Raw genomic sequence first — 18,164 nt, 5'->3', positions numbered from 1 at the left:
ATATATATATACACACACATATATATATATATATATATATACATTATTTACGCAACTATCAACACAGATCATGCGATCATGTCTAAAAATTGCGTTCTGTCTATATGCGCCATCGTGTGTGCCCTTTAAATGGCAACCTATCATAGTACAACTATAATCATTAGCAAGCAACTATATAAACATCCACATACTTGTGTTGCTGTTGGAGCGTACGGTGATTGTGCTGAGGCAGCGGTGTATGCCGAAACATTACTAGGAGCTGATTTCTTTGTATCGGTATTGTTCATAGCCTGGTTATACGGTATAGCATCCATCATATCCTGTTGTGTGGGGTATGTACTTGACGACCCTTCATGCGCATGCGGATACGACTGCTGGTATATCTGAGCCTGTGTTTGAGCCTGTGTGTCTTTGTATGTATTCATAGGCTCCGTATGATTATCCATATGCACATGTCTCTGCTCAAATGCATCCTGTACATCTATAGGTGGGGCTGTAGGTGCACTTGGTTCACTCGTGTATGTAGTAGGGTGTGCTGGAGGTCTTCTCGGTGGAGGGGGCCGGGACGGCACCCCAGGACCGTAACTTTCAGGCGGAGGCTGTGACATGTATATATATATATGTGTGTATAATTATATGTATATGTATGTGTGTGCGTACACATGCAATATGCATATGAGCGTGTGTGCGAGTGTATTTGTATGCGAGTATAATGCAAGGTGCAACCCTGCTGTAATCATAGATCTCATCACGTATTGTAAATATATATATATATATATCTATATGTACAGCACTCTTCAAATTTTTGTTTTTTATTTTTTATTAAACAAAATGGCAAACCCTAGAAATTGTTCTTAGGTCTCTAATATAGCCTTCTAATGTTAATTTTAAGGCAATGGATCGCTTACTGCATAGAAATGATATCGGAAGAAGTGACATCAATTTATAAAAATACAAACACATCAGATCACTCTTATCCCGTGCTACATGTTTACATGGTCGCTGTTTGTTCTATGAGTTATTACTTTTTATATGAGACGTGAGCCTCGTTGTACAAAAATATGCAAGAATTTCGTTCGTTTAAAACTATTGCGTCGAGAATAAGTGCACTCAATCCCTACCGATTACTGTTCTGCTTTGTTATAGTGGCTGTTAGGAACGAGATCGCGTTTATAACAAAATATGATACTAAGAAAATCATATAATGCGATTCCTCAATCATATCAAGTCACCAACTGAAGTAAAGTTAAAATTGACATCTCACTTCAGGCCGTATCAGTAAGCAATTCAGTTTATATTCCATAACATTAGACGGTGTTGCAAGGCTGTTCTAAGGTTAGATTCTGTTCTTCGACGATTTAAAAAGAGCATATCTACATCGAAATTATCGTACAACGTCTGTAGACGAGATATGTCGCTACTTATCACATCGAAACATACTAAAAGTATTGATAAGATATCCCATCGTATTTGCATCATAACGCGGGAGGCACAGTTACATATGCATTGTAGTTGAAAGCGCAAATCGCCTCAGAGACTCGCGGCTGAGAATTAAGAAAAGGCGAGCACTGTAGTCTTCACTCCAGTGCGAAAGTCTAACAACTATTTAAGCACATTGTGTCTGTCACACATCCATGCTTCGGCACGGGAACGACGGCATCCTATCTGAAGTCTGAAACTAGTATCAGTTTAAAAAGTACACTCCGAGACCGATCCCTGGTTCCCCAGCGTCCCCGCCTGTTTATATATAGGCTCATAAATATAAAAGACCAAAGAGTGTTCGGGTTGATGACAGATCTCTCCAACAAAAGTTTTAAAACGACAGTTGAAGACTCGAAGTGGCCTGTACACTCAGTGTACTCTCCTGTCATCTCACATCTGACCTCTGAAATCTGAAAGTGACTCGTTTATAATTTTATGTGCAATATGCTGACTCGCTAAGGAGTCCTGGCCTCCTGAAACCAGGAACCGAGCCAACCCTTTACAGTGAAAGTTGTGACTCATTTTATTTATAACTGTTAAATTGTGAACTGTATGAAGTTCGTTGTGGCAAAGCGGCAAAACTCGTAAAAGGAGTCATATAAAATAAAATCACAAGCCGTGTTCACATTCATGATTCATCATGGTCTAAAGGACTAAACCCCTAAACCGTAAAACAATAAGTGATGAGTCATGTATGTAATTGAACATTTTTATGATGCGATTCGATTAGCTGATGGGAAGCTAATGCTTCAAAACTTCAAAAGGCAACCGCACAATTACCAATCATATCTACTTTATTACAGCTTATCCACTTGACAAATTTAGGAGTCAGAGTACTCTTCACTCATCACTCGATTGTTTTTTTATAATAAAACAAGTCCCTCTCAGTCCCCAGACTCTCAAGTCTCAGCACTCAGTGACTCACTATGAATGTAAATTTTTTTAGCTAAAACCCTAAACCCCCAAAACACTCTCAGCCACTTTTTAATAGCTCTACTAGTTATATACTGTACTGCCAAAGTCTGATATGTGCCATCCCCCCGGGCAGACTTCATTAATTAGTACTTGTTGATCTAAACGTTGAACGTTTTATGCATACGCAATGATTACAAAACATTGCAACGCATAGAGGTGATTATTCTGACCTCAAATTATTTCACAAATGAGACCCAGATAGTGCACCTAACATGTAATTTCTGGCCAAAAAGCTTGCGTTCAACCAATCAACCGCGACTGAAAACTGGTGACCGTTGTTGTTTTTAGGCCGCTCACCACGACGGTTTGTGACACTTTTTGTACTAGAACTGGTCGGTCTGTAGACTGTAAGTCTCTCTCTAGTAGAGTGAGTAGTGACCTGTGTGTACACTGTATGTCTTTGCATCGTACTGAAAAATGAATAAATGTACACTTCTTTCAACGCATAGAGGCATAGAGGCTTAGGCATACTAGCGTGTTTATGTAAGATATACTTGCTATGGAAAGTGTACTTGTTAGAAATCCGTTGCAGGTATATATACAATTATACACACAGTAACACACAACAGTAACACAGTAAACACACAACTTCACACAAACGACCCCAAAGTCATACTATTGACTATGTTTGTGTGCTAAAACAAGAAAGAATGACACTAGTATTGCCCATACGAGGCCTGACGGGCGTTTATATCCGTAACCGACAAGAAAATGAGGGCGGGGCGGCGGGGCCGTGGACCGCGGGCCCGGGCATGTCGGTCAAATACTATGACCCAGAAATATCCCCTCATATGAATTTTGGGATTGTGTAACGCATCATATAGTTGACCGTTTTACGCTTATGCAATGGTTTTAAACGTTGCAACGTATAACGGTATGCGGTCTGCCCTCGGGCCCCCGGCCCCTACTCCCTAGTGCCCAGCCTGACTCCAAACTCAGGACTCAGGAGTCAAGAGGCTCAGAGCCCAGTAGACTGAAGACTGTAGAGTGTGGGCTGTCGACTGTAGTAGAGGGCGGAGGCGCTCATATCTCAATGAGTCAATGACTCAATGCCCGTGAGTTGAAACTTGAGACTTCTCTTGAGACTTCAGACTTGAGAGTTGAGATTTGAGACAGAAGTTCAGAACTATGTATTCTGGGTTGGTATAGGACAACGACATACACCCCTGAGAAAATGACGTCGCAACATGTATGACATGTCGTCTCGGTATGTGTATGTAGGCTACGATATAGCCACCAGCAGACCTGCCGACTCCATATCGCGCCTGACATATCCCACAAAATGTCGCCGCGACATGTATAACATGTCGTTCGCCCAAATGTCGGCGTGGTTATTTACCAACCCAGACTAACGTCAATAAGTTATACGTAGAGTGCATATAAGTTGAACGTTAACCGTTTTTTTTCCAATATATAAATAATTTTTAGTCGAAATCATGGATTTTGCACTTCAGAACTGCACCTTTATTATACTAAAACAGACATGTATATATATTTGCGCAATTTTAGGACATAATATATGGCCTAGAAAACTGCACCTAAACAATATCGGTTGTTGTATATCCGATATAAAAGTTGAACGTTAACCGTTATTTTTTCAAATTATAATCGGTTTAACGTAAAACTTTTGACGTTAGATCCAGTATGTATTTGTTTTGTTTTGTTTTTTAAGAAAAAACAAGCTGAGACAGTGAGAATCGACATTAACCCTCACTGCCCCTCGGGAGTCGGGTCCTCATCCTCAGTATTCACTCCTCACTGTCCTCAGTTCTCACATTTCATTTACTTTGTATAATTTATAAAGAGACGTTCTCACATTGGTGGATCTACATACGAGAGGTTCATGGTGACTACCCTGCACAAATCATTTGAATGTGCCATGGAAGAGAAACATCCTTGACACATTCTATAAAGTATTATAAATTATATATGTACTGTGTAAAAAGTTTGAAAATATAATGAATATACAATTTCGCTTCTCATCACAGTTTCAAACAATACTGTAATACGATACTTTCACATTATTTCAAAAATCACAATGAGAAACACGCTATACAAAATCGCACTGACCGGAGCTTTGTACATGCTGTCTGAAGCAGCAAGCGTGCCTACATCATACACGCCTATGTCACGAACGGTAGTGATTGAATCTCCTTTTGTGACTGAGAATATAATCATTACAAACGAAATTGAGAATGGTATAGACGTGAATACTACCTCTGATCTTCCACTCGAAGAGGTAAGAAGAATTGCTGGCACTAAATTGTGCTTGAAGAAGGACCATCTATATATAGACTGCTTGCTCTTATGTTCGCATAATAGTATTTGGCTCTTCTTTAAACCATTCAAGTCTAGATACCAACTTACGTATAACAACTACTACTTTACTTTCGCAGGCCTCTTGCGACCCTGCAAACGAAATTATCAAGACATACGTTACACTGGCGAACAATTTGCTGACCGCTACTGGTCTGTTTACGACGCAAAATCTGAGTTTATTCGGACTTTCCGACAACCATCTGGATCCATTGGATTTTAACAGTATGGGAATTTCGGAGCTAAAACTGTAACACTGCATATGGCAAGCGATTAGTTTGATATTGATTCAATCATAGTATAATCTCATTCCAATCAATATAATCTCATTTCAATCGTAGTATGATCTCATTTCAATCGTAGCGTGACCTCATTTCATCTTTCCGTTGCAATATATCTCTTTCACAGATGAATTGAGCGTTACTGCTAGTAACAAGCTATGCGCTCCACAGAAATGCATCTCAATATTCGGAAAGAACATTTGTACACCCAATCTATGTGTGAGTGGTGAGGCTAATGCGATATTGGAGGATCTCCATGGACTGAGCACCTTAAAGGCAGATTCAGCCACGTGTCTTGAGGCACACTATCTACCAGGGGAGGATAGGTGAGTGTTTGTACAGCACTGACACGAGTACGTGGTCTAACACACTTATGAATTATTAATGTATTAGTGATCGATAAGTGTGTTGGGAGACTGTGGAGTCCATCGTACTCGGCATTATTATTCGATCGCGATAGCATCAGGCCCTATATTCTTACCGCACTCAAAATATGCAAACCGAGGCGTTTTGGGACTGACATATGTGAGTCTACCGCTGGGATCTGAACTCGGTGTTTTAAACCCCCATCTGTGTCTAAACTACTTTACTATCAAACTATTTACAGAATAAACGCCACTGGCGTACTGAAACTCACCGTCGATAGTTTGACTGGCAACTTTCATGCGGATGCCAGTGGGAGTGTACTGGGCATTAAGATCCCGGTCTCAACTACGGGTAACTTCACAGTAGTAGACGCAGCGCCATCGGCCACAGTAGATATACAGGTATGAGAGAGTAAGTGCGTTTTTTTCAGAGCCTGTGTGCGGGTATCTGAATGCCCTATGGAGGCCTATTTAAAGGCACATATTCCAATATACTTGCACATAGATACCCGCGTGTTTAGTGATAATTCAGCACGTATTTGATCTGTGTGATATCGGCACTCTCATTTTCATCACAGTCTTCGAAGTATCACTCTTGTACTCAATCGCATGTACACTTCCGTCACAGAATAACAAGGATGATCTGTACGCTCTACTACTCCTTTGTCATAAGTGGTCTATAAAGTGCATCTATCCGTCTCTCCATATCTTTATGCGCATGCTGGCACTCATCCTGCCGTCGCACACACTCACAGCTCTCATTCACAGAGGAGAATGGACAGAGGTATTATCTACTGGAGGACTTGACCTTCGTCGACATTGACATCTTATTTGATCGTGTTAAAGTTGATTTCGACGCTTTTGACGACAACACGGACGACACGTTTTCCAATATAGTGAATCCGTTTGCTAAGCTACTTATTGAGGTATCTATGTGACTGCCTGTGGGATGTGTGAGAAAGTCATGTCTGGCGCCTGTGTGTCTGTGTGAGAAAGTCTTGCCTGGCACCTGTGTGTCTCTGTGTGTTAATGTACATCTTGCTCGAAGTCTGCGCCCGTTTGATATTTGCTTGTTTGTGCTCGGGTTCTCTTTCATGACGGGTATGCATGCCCACGCGTCCACACTCTCATCTGCGCATTCAAACTCGCATGCCTCCAGGCTGGTGCGTAATGTAGTGCCAAGTGTTGTGCATGTTGGTATGCTCATTGCATGTAGCAGCTATCTGTATTTCCTGAAACACTGACAAAAGAGAAGCCTTGTACTATATACATGTCCTTTAATAACATAAGGTTCAATACAATGCTTTGATCATTGTTGTCCTGTTCAGCGTTTACTGAAATGGCTTTTCTGTGAGGTCTGGGGGTCTTAATATTAATCATTTGTTTTCCCAGGGCCTGCACGGTGATGGTGTGATTGCGAAACCGTTAACGGAGTTGCTCAACGGTATCATCAAGGACGCTATCCCCGAGGTCAACAAGTTCTTAGGAAGTATATCTTTCTGAGGGCCATGTGTACGAGATACTTTGGAGACTCCATCCCGTTGAAGGTTTAGGGTTTTAGCCATTGAATGTTTAGGGTTTAAGCCATTGAAGTTATAGCTCGTCCTATGTGGAGTAAGTTCTCTCGAGAGTGTACATGTTTTGTATGCCTGCGGGTGTTTTCAGCTCAAGATCAAGGGGGAGACTTCCGATGGGTGTTCTGACTATGGCTACGGGGTGCAGTGAGTGATCGGCTTAAGCCCTTGGGACATGTACACTATTGAGAGAAATGACTTGCAGGACGCTATCCCGAGATCAACAAGTTCTTAGGAAGTATATCCTTCTGAGGGATACTTTGGAGACTCCATCCCGTTGAAGGTTTAGGGTTTAAGCCATTGAAGTTATAGCTCGTCCTATGGGGAGTTAGTTCTCTCGAGAGTGTACATGTTTTTTATGCCTGCGGGAGTTTTTACCTCTAGATCATGGGGGAGATTTCCGATGAGTGTTCTGACTATGGCTACGGGGTGCAGTGAGTGATCGGCTTAAGCCCTTGGGGCATGTACACTGTTGAGGGAAATGAATTGCAGTATTCGACTCTCACAGACTGTGGTTATCTGCGCGACAAACAGTATCGCCAAATATCGCATTTTTTAACAGCGCTACAACCAGGGACTATCTAAGGCTACGAACGGCACCACTACTTCACACCTAGGCACAATCATCAGATCAAAGGTACCGAACAACAGACACAGGCTTTCTACGCCACAAACGTAACTTCGTAGTGGTAGGGCGTCCTACATCTACGCATGCCCCAGGTAACCATTTCCAGCCACGCTCACTCGACAACTCGCTTTACCCTAACACAAGCTTACGGAATATGTGGATCTGGTGCATGGTAAGGTGAGACACATCTTCCTGAGGTAAAGCTGGTACTGAGCAACGGTTGCTGTAGACTCTCCTGGCTGTGCATTGGAACTGTGTGACCTCTTGAGCGTCATCTCCAATGTGTCATTGGAGACATTGGCGTTAAGTACGAAGCTGCTATCAACTGTTACCAGACTCTCTGCAACGTTGCGAGGGGTCGAGGCCATAGCATAAATTATATATAAACACAGCCATATACATTGAACCGCGCATGGCAACCAACTGCTACGGACAATTTCCGAAGAAGGTACTGGATACGCCGCCGACGTTCCTTCCGACAACACACGGTGATATATAAATATGACTTCGTAGAATATAAGCGGAGACGAAAGTACAATACCACAACAACACAGGGCTGCACTGAGAGGACAACCAAAGCACATCATAGGAACTGCCAATGAAAGTATTCAGCAAGGCTGTGCGACCAAACCATACGAGAGCAAACGTACACAGTCCAGCACACCGATTGTTTTCAGACTATACATATTATATATATATATATATGCGTGTGTGTGCCGATTTTACTATGGTATTGAAGAAGTGTAATGCCTTGAAATAAAACACGGTCTCGTAAGTTGGTCTGTATACCAATGGATACACATTTAAGCAAAAATGTATCATGTCAATTGAACGATTTAAATTTAAATTGCTTTACAAATGGCCATTTTGGTTGTTTGACAGTCGCGCCGAACGCTCATTCACATACAACCCACATAGACAGTGGATAAATCCCACATAGACGGTATATATACCTCACATAGACGGTATATATACCCCACATAGACGGTAGATAAACCACACAGACAGTATATAAACCCCACATAGACAGTAGGAAACCCACACATAGACAGTATATAAACCACATACATACAGTATATAAACCACACAAAGACAGTATATGTATATAAACCACACAAAGACAGTATATAATCCACATATAGACAGTACATAAACTACGCATAGACAGTCGATAGGAATCTGCTACATTGAATTATTGTTCCGCACATAGATAGCATATAGAAGTCTGCTTGATTAATTTTTTGACACAGAATACATAGGAGTATGCCTGCTTTATTTTTCCGTTTCTTACTACGATCGGCGGAATTCATACAGCTCTGCGCGTCCTAGCGTATCCACCACAGCGTAATACATACCTCTGGAGATAGCAAACACACCCGCAACATCCTCGATATCTTCCTGCGGTTCTGGACTTTCCCCTCTAATTTGATCTGCCTCCGCGTCTACATGACCGTTCATCATTGGCTGAGAAACATTTGCATCCATTTGATTGGTACCTATAAATAGAACTGGTGTCTCCCTGTCTGTATTGGCGCGCCGGTTTGTGAACACTGGCTCTTGTGTGCGCGAGTGGGGCGTTTGACTAAAGTTCGGTACCCCAAACGGCCTAGCAAACACATCCGGCGAGAACTCCTCCGAGTGCACCGCATCCTTACCCGCGGTAGTAGTAGATAGGCTCCTGCGTCCCCTTTGCTCAGTCTGTGTCTCACCCGTGTCCTCTGACGTGTTGCTGTACGCCCTCACAGGTGTGTGTAGAGTGCGCTTGCCCAGCGTGGCCATACTTTGCACTAGTCCGTTGGGTGTTCTGGCCGGAGTGTACATGAACGTATTTGCTGCCTTCAGACTACTGCCTTCACTGTGTTTAGTTCCGCCCTGGTTTTTTATAGCCATACCGACACTGCTTGTATCGTCTGTCTTGATGTTTGTCATGTTAGTTGAATCGATAACTCTGCTTCGGTTGTCCTTGCTGTCATTGTCATCGTATGTGTACTCTCGCGATCCCCTAACCAACGATCCATCTCGTATATCCACACCATTGGTAAGCACCTGGTGAGTCTGTGATTGTGTATGTAATCGTGTCTGCGACTCTGTATACATCTGTGCGTCTATGCGTGTGCCCGTGTGTCTCGGTGAGCACACACGTGGCCGTACATGGATTGCAGAGTGGGGGGGCAGCACCTGCAACACGTGTCCATTCACGAGCACATCCCACGTGCACACGAACCCGTTGTCTAGCGCCACACTCAGCACAGGCAGCCAGGGCGCTGCTTCTCCCTGTCCATGCACAGGACGCCCTTTCTCTGAGTGTTTGTGTATGCTTAGAGGTGTCTGTGCTTCTCCCTCTCCATGCACAGGACACTCTGTCTCTGAGTGTTTGTGCATGCTCAGAGGTATCTGTGAGCGTTCATATACGCAGCTCTGGCGTGAGGATGAGGCCAAAGGTGTCTGAAAGTGCTTATCTACGCCACCCTGTTGCGTGCTTGACATCAGTCTCTCATTCTTCAAATTGCTCTGCGCGTCGGTTTGTACAAGTGTCCCCGTGTCTCTCTGTACGCATGCGTGGGTGTCACCGTGTATGTGTGCGTGACATTGTACAGCACTCGACCGCTCCATCTGACTGTGGGTGGGCAGGTGGTACTCTCTGTACACATCCGCCGACACCCCATCGCTGCTGAGACACACCCTAATGAACCTAGCAACGGGTGCGCATGGACTGTCTGCCACCCCCATACTCTGTGAACTAACCCCCCTGTCCCGTGTCTCCTGTGCCTGGGCCAGATTCTCGTGCAGGTGCTCGTGGGCATGAGGTGTGTATGTCTGTATGCCGTGTGCATGTATGGCTATATCTTTGACCACGGTCTTGTGTACTCCCGCACGCTCCTTCATCTTCAGCGCCTCTGTCCTGTGTGTACGGTCTACCACCAACATGCCCACCCAGTACTCGCCCACCTCCGCATTATCAGACAGTACATAGGCCTGAACACACTCATAGAAGTTCGGTACCACCCGCCCATCCTCTGCACTGCGTGTGGGAGCGACGGCAATCTGCATATCAGCCACTCGCAACCCACTACTGAGATGCCACAACACTATGTGGTGGTTGCGGTCCACCCCACACAGCACACGACCACCACAGCCATCTGTAGCAGTATCACAGACACCGTCGTTGAGCTCAGAGGTGTGTACTGCGCCTGAGTCGTGGTCGCACGAGTGGAAAGAAGTGCCTAGGCGCGCATGCTTTTGTGTTGCTTGTGCATCCTCTGTGTGTGTGTTTGTCTTCTCCGTTGCTTGGGTATCATCTGTGTGTGTGCATGTCGTTTCCGTTGCTGCCTCCCTTCCGCCTACCTTCACATCCGGCACACGCCCAACCGCCCCATCTGGTGCCCCTGGACTGCCCATTCTACTCTGTATGTCCGTGCCATAGTGATAGTGGGGCTTCGCGGTCCCATTGTTTGGAACTTCGCCCCCAGATTCCAGTCCACCGTAACCAATATCTATTATTTCAGGTTCAGGATGTGGTCTCTCGGTCCCCAAATTCGGAGTGCCAGCCGTGTGCGATCGGTCTATTCCGTGCACTGTACTCACATACGTGGGTGCACACAAGGCCTTCGATCGGCATAGTGCTGCATCCACCTCAGCCAACCGGAGCGAGTGCACAGACAGACAGTCCTCAGGTAGCTCCAACTCAGTGACACTCACTGCCATCATGTCTTGTGTAGCTCCACCGACACTCCTAGACGACTCCTCCTCTTTAACTAGTCCCCTATCTGCACGACAATTTAACCCCTCTTCGTTCATTACATCTCTACACGCACTCGCCTTGCACACATCCTTTTGGTCGCTGCTATGTGGTCCCGAAGTGACACCACACACCTCACTGCCACACTCTGTATCCATTGCATGCTTCTCAGTGCCTAGTGGCTTGTATGTCTCAGACCGTCCCCTTGTGTCCAATCCCTTTGCGCACACAGAATTACTGACCAACTCATCCGTTGGGCAGCTACCAGCTGAGTCGGACTGACCTCTCAGTTCACTACCCCATTCCACATGGTACACACTCCCCCCGGAGTCGCCTCTGCACGTCACAGCGTACGCCACACTGCGTTCACCCGTGACAGCCAACGCACACACACTATCCGCACCTTCCGCTCTATGCAACAGCAGAGAGTCTATTTTTAGTTTATTACCAAATTTGGCTGGATCACGCGGATCCGAGAGTTCAGCTGATCCAGGTTGACGTCCGACTGCGTCCTCTACCGGTGTTCTTGGGGTCGTGCTTGCTCGCGTATGTCCGCCTACTTCTGCATGTGCACGTGACTGTCCCGTTGACTTCTCATTCTTGAGACAGGGCTCTTCGGCATGCGCCATATGGTACAGAAACAACTGCGCACCCCCGCCATTCTCACACATCCCAACCACTACGGCCGTGTACATGTACGTGCCACTGCAGGTGTGTGGCAGCACCGCCGCGGCGCTGACCCGGATGCAAGAGATGGGTATAGTACATGTGCGGTTGAGTAGTGTGTCACTGATAGTCAGCGAGTGTACTGTCCATGTGATGACTGTCGTGGCTTCGTCGTCCATTGCTATGCCCTCAGCGCCCTGTTTGACGATGCATGTGAGTTGTAAATGGATGTACACACAATTGAATGGGAAGGTACATAACGCCAACCAAGACTTGGATATTCAAGGCGTAAATCCACAACCAAAAATTCGTATATTATCAAGCATACATACAATTGCTTGCGAAAGTGCCTAACGAACGGTTTCCGGGGTAGAATACCCCAATATTCACACACCTGACCAACATCGGCGTGCCAGTGGCGAGCACCATGGTTGCGAACCTTGCTACATCCATCTGCTGACTCATCCAAACTGGCAGCTGAGAAGCCCTCCACATTCGCCGTTCGCTCCTCGGCAGACTGACCTGTATTCGCCAATTTAGTGTCGCTGCCGCGATTACTCAAGGACAATTCGGGGCTTGTAATCTCATACCCAATTTTTAGAGTCACGGATTCGGGAGATTCCGATTTGGACTCGTTCAAGTCTTGGCCAAGTACAACACCGTGCACTCGCGACGGATTATACGTACCCAACAACTCTCGTGCCAGCGATGCATTCGTTGAACCACAGACAGATTGCGTGGGTGTGTGTGTTGGGGAGTCTTGGAGCATTTCAGATGCCGACTCACTAGGTATGCCTTCGCTCTGTAACATGTCTGCGCTGTTACGGTTGGCCTGTAGCTCCCTTTGTGGCCGCTCTGAGTCGTAGCGTAGTAGCTTACCCTTTGTACTGCTTTGTGTTCTTACAGTAGCTTCCCCAACCCCATCTGTGTCTGATACAGAAACACTGCCACATGGACCGTTCAAGGACGCTATAGTCTTGGCCGGCAATGGGAGTGTGGAAATGGAACGTAGCAGCGATGGCGAGCCCGAATCAGCAGAACAACGTGCTGCTGAAGCTGCAGCTGACACTGAAGCAGGTAGTGACCACGAGTGCACAGAAGGCTGAGTTGAGGTTTGCGGCGGGGTTTGCGACGACGTGTGTTTTTTATACTGCCCTGCTGGCCCCGGCGGGCAAGTTTGCGACAGCATCTGCTGCGTGTGAGCAGGGGAGGTACACGGCATTATCTGCTGTGGAGAATGCGGGTGTGTCAGTGATAAGGTGTTGAGAGAAAGCGACTCCTCCGGCCCTTGCACCTTAGAACCAGGGCTGTCCACTTTCTGGTTTTGGTTTGGTCTGTCCCATTTAAGCGAGACATTCGCCATATCACCAACCCATTTCTCCGACCTGTTGGTGCGATCGCGCTTAGTTGTATGATTAGAAACGTAATCCTCTACACTTTCAGACGTGACGTTGGGTTCTTTTGTCGATTTTCTGTACACCACAACACTGTCATTGTCACTCTCTTTCTCCGAGCTCGATGTCCCGTACCTGTCCTCAGACGATCCATGTACCGAACCTCGTGCATTCACATCTACTTTAGGTACAGACCGTAGCGCGCTTAGCCTCACGGTGCTCTCTGTCAATACAGGTGCTGTCGTATCTACCACTCGCTCACCGCTGCCCGTCCCCGCATTTGCCACATCCTCCGTGCCCGGCATCTCACCTTCCATAGCGTTTGCTCTAGTAACACCATCCTTTCCTCCTGTAGTACCTAGCGCAGGCTTCACTAATGGCCGTCTGTACACCACAACATCATCGTCGTCACTATCACTAGCTGCACTAGATAAGCCGCTGCTCTCCTCCAGTATTCGTTTGTATACTCTCCGTGACTCACCCTTTCTCGGACTCCCTTTATCGTGGACGTGCACGGCCTCGCCCTTGCGCGTATGTAACGTCTGTGTATCTGAAGCCGTAGCTACCATGCGATGTTCGCGTATGCCCGTGTCCTCCAGGTCACTTCTATCGCTTTCCACGGGACCGCTCGCATATCCACAGCCGGCGGCCACTCTATTTCTGTATTTCTTTTCTGCACGACTATTTCCTCTATTTGCCTTCCTGTGTCCTTTCGGTCTCCGGCTGTTCCCACAAGGGCTCCTACAGCTGGCAGCTCCCATTCTCACCACAGCACTGCCGCTACTCTTCCGCAGAGTTCTGGAGCGCTTTCGGTGTGCATGGCCCCTCATAGGCTCATCGCTTTCGCCAGATGACATCTGAGCTGCACTCTTATTATATATAGCCAAATCACTAATGTCCATCGCAGTATCGGGCACGACCGAATCCTTATGCACGACAGTCTCGGGCTCTCTCACACCCACGGAATGCCCCGAATGATCATTTGCCTGCGAAGATTGGGACAATAGTATACCCACTTTTCGGCCTACACGAGTTCGAGTCGGTGCGTCGCTCTCCTCGGAAGTATACTCGACCGCATACACGCGCTGTTCTTCCGCAGTGTTGTGTAATTCCATCTTCGTTTCCATCTCCATTGCCTCTGAGGCAGACAACTGACCCCCTTCCCCACTACCAAACGATTGCCTATTCGGCGGGGACACCTTATTCCGACATCCCGTATCGCTGTTATTATCACTTGAACTCCCCCTGTCATCTCCGCTCCCCTTCACACTCTGTGTATCGATATCTGTAGCCTCTCCATGACTGGCACCATAACGTGCATGTGCATGTCCCCCCCCGGACACTCCCACTGGCGTTGTTCTGCTACGCGTGCTCTCAGGTGTGGCTTCGCTTAAATCTCTTCCATTCGCCTGTACTCGGGCCCCCATATTCTTAGGTATGCCTGTGGCTCGTGATTGCCTACCCCCGCATTGCATGGTATCGCCATTACGACCACCGCTACCACTGCCGTGCATCTTACTCGTACTAACAACCACACCCATACTAGAATCCGCATCACTTCCACTCACCCGTCTCAGCCTCGCCAACTTCTTCTGCTGCTGCCACTCAGGCCATTCACGCGCCACCATCTCCATTGGCAGCGTAAAGTTCGCTTTGACTAGGTCTGTGTACTGTGGGGGTGGCCATATAAACCTATGTGCATACAGTCGCTCTAGTTCCGTCGCTTTACGCTGTCGTGCTGTTAGTCTGCTTTGTCGCGTCTTGCCGTCGATATCGTTCCTCCTGCTGTTCCGTCGTCTGATCCTCCGTGTCTGGGGTGCTGATGATTTGTTGTACCTCGTGTGTTTATGCTTGTACACGTGTGCATTTGTGTGCTTCCCTGTCGCTTTCTCCCAATCCGATGCAGACTGTGATGCACTGCATATCTCACTGTCTGTAGTCGTAGCCGTAGCCATAGCCGTGCTTGTGTCTGGGGCTGTGCTGGTATCCGTTCCCTCGCTTGAACTGTCCTGAGAGATGTATCCGTTTTCCCGTCGTTGCACAGGCATTTGCCATTGTGCTCTTTGCAACGAAATTGAGTGTTTCCTTCGGGGCTTTGTAGCGGGCCGAGGCTTCGTTGATATTTTTGTGCTGGTATGGACTCTGGGTGTTAATTTTGTCCGATTTTGTCTCACCGCTTCTGGTACAGGCCTTATGTCAGTCAACGGACAAGCCTTCGAGAGAGTTTGCACAGATGTCCCCGTTCGTCCAAACCCTATTATCAGTTCATTTGGTTGTAAAGCCTTGTCCTCGTTTGTTCTACGTCCCCCATTCGCCTCCAAAGCACTAACTACACCTCCACTATCGCCACTCACATCCGATCGCTCGTGTTTACGTATAGACGCCGTTGGAGCTAACGGAGACTGTAACAAGACCTCGCCCGCCACACCCACAACCTTGCGCCGATACCGCTTCACCGGAGATCTGTTGCGATGCCTCCTACTTGCAGTAAGTATACCAGCTGCGGTATCCGTCTCCTTGTCGCCTGTAATGCATTTAGATGTACCAGCAGTGCGTGTATGTGTATCGCCCTGCACCCACTCGGAGCTCTCATTCTCCTTCTCATCGTCTCCAGCATTGGCCGCAAACGCCTGTGTGAACAACCCTGCTTCCCTCCCTTCTGCCAAGGGTAGCTGCCAGCTGTTTTGTTCAGCTGTGTTCGCGCGCTCCGTATCACTGCTACGCCCACCCGCACTATCCCGCTCCATCGCATACCTACCACTACTGCCGCCTTCACCGCTCTTCTCTCGAAGTTTTCCACGCTCTTTAGATCCTGATCTACTTTTGAGACCTTCTCCTTTAGTGTGTGTTTGTCTTTCTTTGCTATAAAAATCAATGCACTCGCTTCCCATTCCGCTGGTCCCTCCACTGGAGCCTCCACAGGCACCTCTACACCTGCTCATAAACTCTCCATCACCGCACGTATCCAACTCATTCTCTGCTATTCCGTTGTCGACTTCTTCATCACTATCAGACTCAAACGGACGTTTGCGGCTATTCCGCAAATAGAGCGATTGTGCTCTACCCTTCTGAGTGATAGAACACTGTTCACGCCTGTCCAGGTCGGATCGCTTGCTTGTAGCAATACTGCTTGATCCCTCAGCCATCTTCACTTGACTATCCTTCTGGGTGTACACCCCGTTTACCAGTCCAGGGGCACCATCCTCACCCATTACCTGTATATTAGGTGTAGGTTGTGTGCGTGTGTGTGTGGGATGTATCTGTGTGCGTGTGGATGTGCTGTGAGGTGTTCGTGCCACATGCTTGACTGTCCTGCGCCTACACACTCGCGGCTGTTTCAACATTGTCTTACTATCTCCCCCATCGTTCTGCCTACTTTCGTTGACTACCGTATCGGTAGGCCCATCGTTTCTATCCGTCGCAGCCGTTGTACGCTCCTGCTCGGCTGACTCCTCATCCCCACCCACCCCTTGCTGAATTAAATTGTGCTCCCGTTCTTCAAGTCTCTCACCGGGAAAGTTAGGTATCAAATTGGGACCCATATCTGCTACCACACCCTTACTACTAACTATCGTCATTCGCTGCTTTGCCCCACTTCCCACCTCTGTAGTGCGTTCCCTCTCGCGCTCTGCCGTGTGCTGTGCTACCTCGCTCTCTCGCGAACGTGACCTTAACCTTGTCTGTCTAGCAACAACCGTATCAGCACCCACCTCCTGCCGCCTCCTCTTTACTTTAGGCTTGTCATTGGATGAACACCCACTCTTGGCCGAGGCGGTACCATTTACACGTACATTCGAAGCCAGCTTGCAAGCACCAGCCATAGCCTTTGCCCTACCCGATATCTTCACGCCTACAATCGTCTTCTTTTTGGGGCGTATACGAACCGGAGCACGTGACTGCCTATCTCCGCCAGCCTTGTTGGGTGGTTGTGTATCGGTTGGTAATCTCACATCTATTCGTGGTGCTTTAGCAATGACCTTAGGAGCATCGTCCCACGTAGACAAATTAGGCTTATGCTTTGTTGTGGTAGTTGGTGCGTTTGCGGTACTACATGCTTCCGAGGAGGTGGGTGGTGTTGTTGCATTGAGAGCTTGTGCCTGGCGCTGTCGGATAGCTGCCAGGCGCTGCTGTAGTTGGGCCGCTACAGATAGTGAGGAGACGAGAGAGAATATGATAGTGGAATATTAGGTAAAATAGTGGAGAGGAATGGGTCACTGGCAAAAAAAACCCCCAAAAGTGTTCCTACAAGAGTTTGGTTAGTTGGTGGATGAGAGTAGGGTGTATACAGAGAAGTAGTAGGGACGTTCGCATAACGCTGCTTCAAAAAGTAAAGAAGCGTAGGCTACGGGTAGAGCAACTTGCAGAAGCTGAGGACATAGGGCAGAGACGAAGTGGCAGGAGTTCATATAGCGTTGGGTCAATTGGTGGAGTAAGTTTTCTGAAGGCTCGATTGGCGTCATAGCGATGCTGTGAGTACAGTGGTACCGTGGACAGTCCAAAAAACATTTCGTTCAGGGCTCGAAACTGCACAGTGGCTTCGGCAGATAGTAGTATGACCCCAATGCGCAACTGTAACGATATGTAAAGTATGCTGTGAAAGACATAAGCTTCAGCAACAGACAATACTACGAAAGGTCCATTTGCACAGTGGTGTGGATGAGATATACAGATTTAGTAACTATATCATAGACATCTATATGACCAATTCATATTTAATATAAATGCTTTGAACGATACATATAAT

At 47.0% G+C, this 18,164-nt stretch overlaps 4 protein-coding genes across 4 annotated transcripts; 1 reads left to right on the top strand and 3 right to left on the bottom strand.

The window, feature by feature from the left end:
* Positions 1 to 191: 191 nt before the first annotated feature.
* Positions 192 to 730, bottom strand: SARC_09889 (hypothetical protein; the record flags this gene model as incomplete). Its single annotated transcript, XM_014296084.1, has 1 exon — positions 192 to 730. A coding segment is annotated over exon 1 (417 nt), but the record flags the coding sequence as incomplete, so codon positions are not given.
* Positions 731 to 4,495: 3,765 nt separating this feature from the next.
* Positions 4,496 to 6,922, top strand: SARC_09888 (hypothetical protein; the record flags this gene model as incomplete). The annotated part of the gene is made up of 6 exons (XM_014296083.1): positions 4,496 to 4,696; positions 4,854 to 4,998; positions 5,182 to 5,380; positions 5,662 to 5,821; positions 6,175 to 6,345; positions 6,812 to 6,922. The coding sequence occupies 6 exons, from the start codon at positions 4,496 to 4,498 to the stop codon at positions 6,920 to 6,922; spliced, it is 987 nt and encodes a 328-aa protein (XP_014151558.1).
* A 477-nt stretch (positions 6,923 to 7,399) lies between these two features.
* On the bottom strand, positions 7,400 to 8,403 carry SARC_09887 (hypothetical protein). Its single transcript, XM_014296082.1, has one exon. It carries the CDS (start codon positions 8,206 to 8,208, stop codon positions 7,756 to 7,758), a length of 453 nt encoding a protein of 150 aa, XP_014151557.1. The 5' UTR covers positions 8,209 to 8,403; the 3' UTR covers positions 7,400 to 7,755.
* A 475-nt stretch (positions 8,404 to 8,878) lies between these two features.
* SARC_09886 (hypothetical protein) lies at positions 8,879 to 17,561 on the bottom strand (the record flags this gene model as incomplete). Its single annotated transcript, XM_014296081.1, has 2 exons — positions 8,879 to 12,223; positions 12,421 to 17,561. Coding segments are annotated over 2 exons (8,453 nt in total), but the record flags the coding sequence as incomplete, so codon positions are not given.
* Between the last annotated feature and the right edge of the window lie 603 nt (positions 17,562 to 18,164).

This window comes from Sphaeroforma arctica (assembly GCF_001186125.1).
Source record: "Sphaeroforma arctica JP610 unplaced genomic scaffold supercont1.1072, whole genome shotgun sequence".
Lineage (NCBI taxonomy): Eukaryota > Ichthyosporea > Ichthyophonida > Sphaeroforma > Sphaeroforma arctica.
The sequence above is the reverse complement of the archived record's forward strand: the minus strand, read 5'-3'. Positions and strand labels throughout refer to the sequence as shown.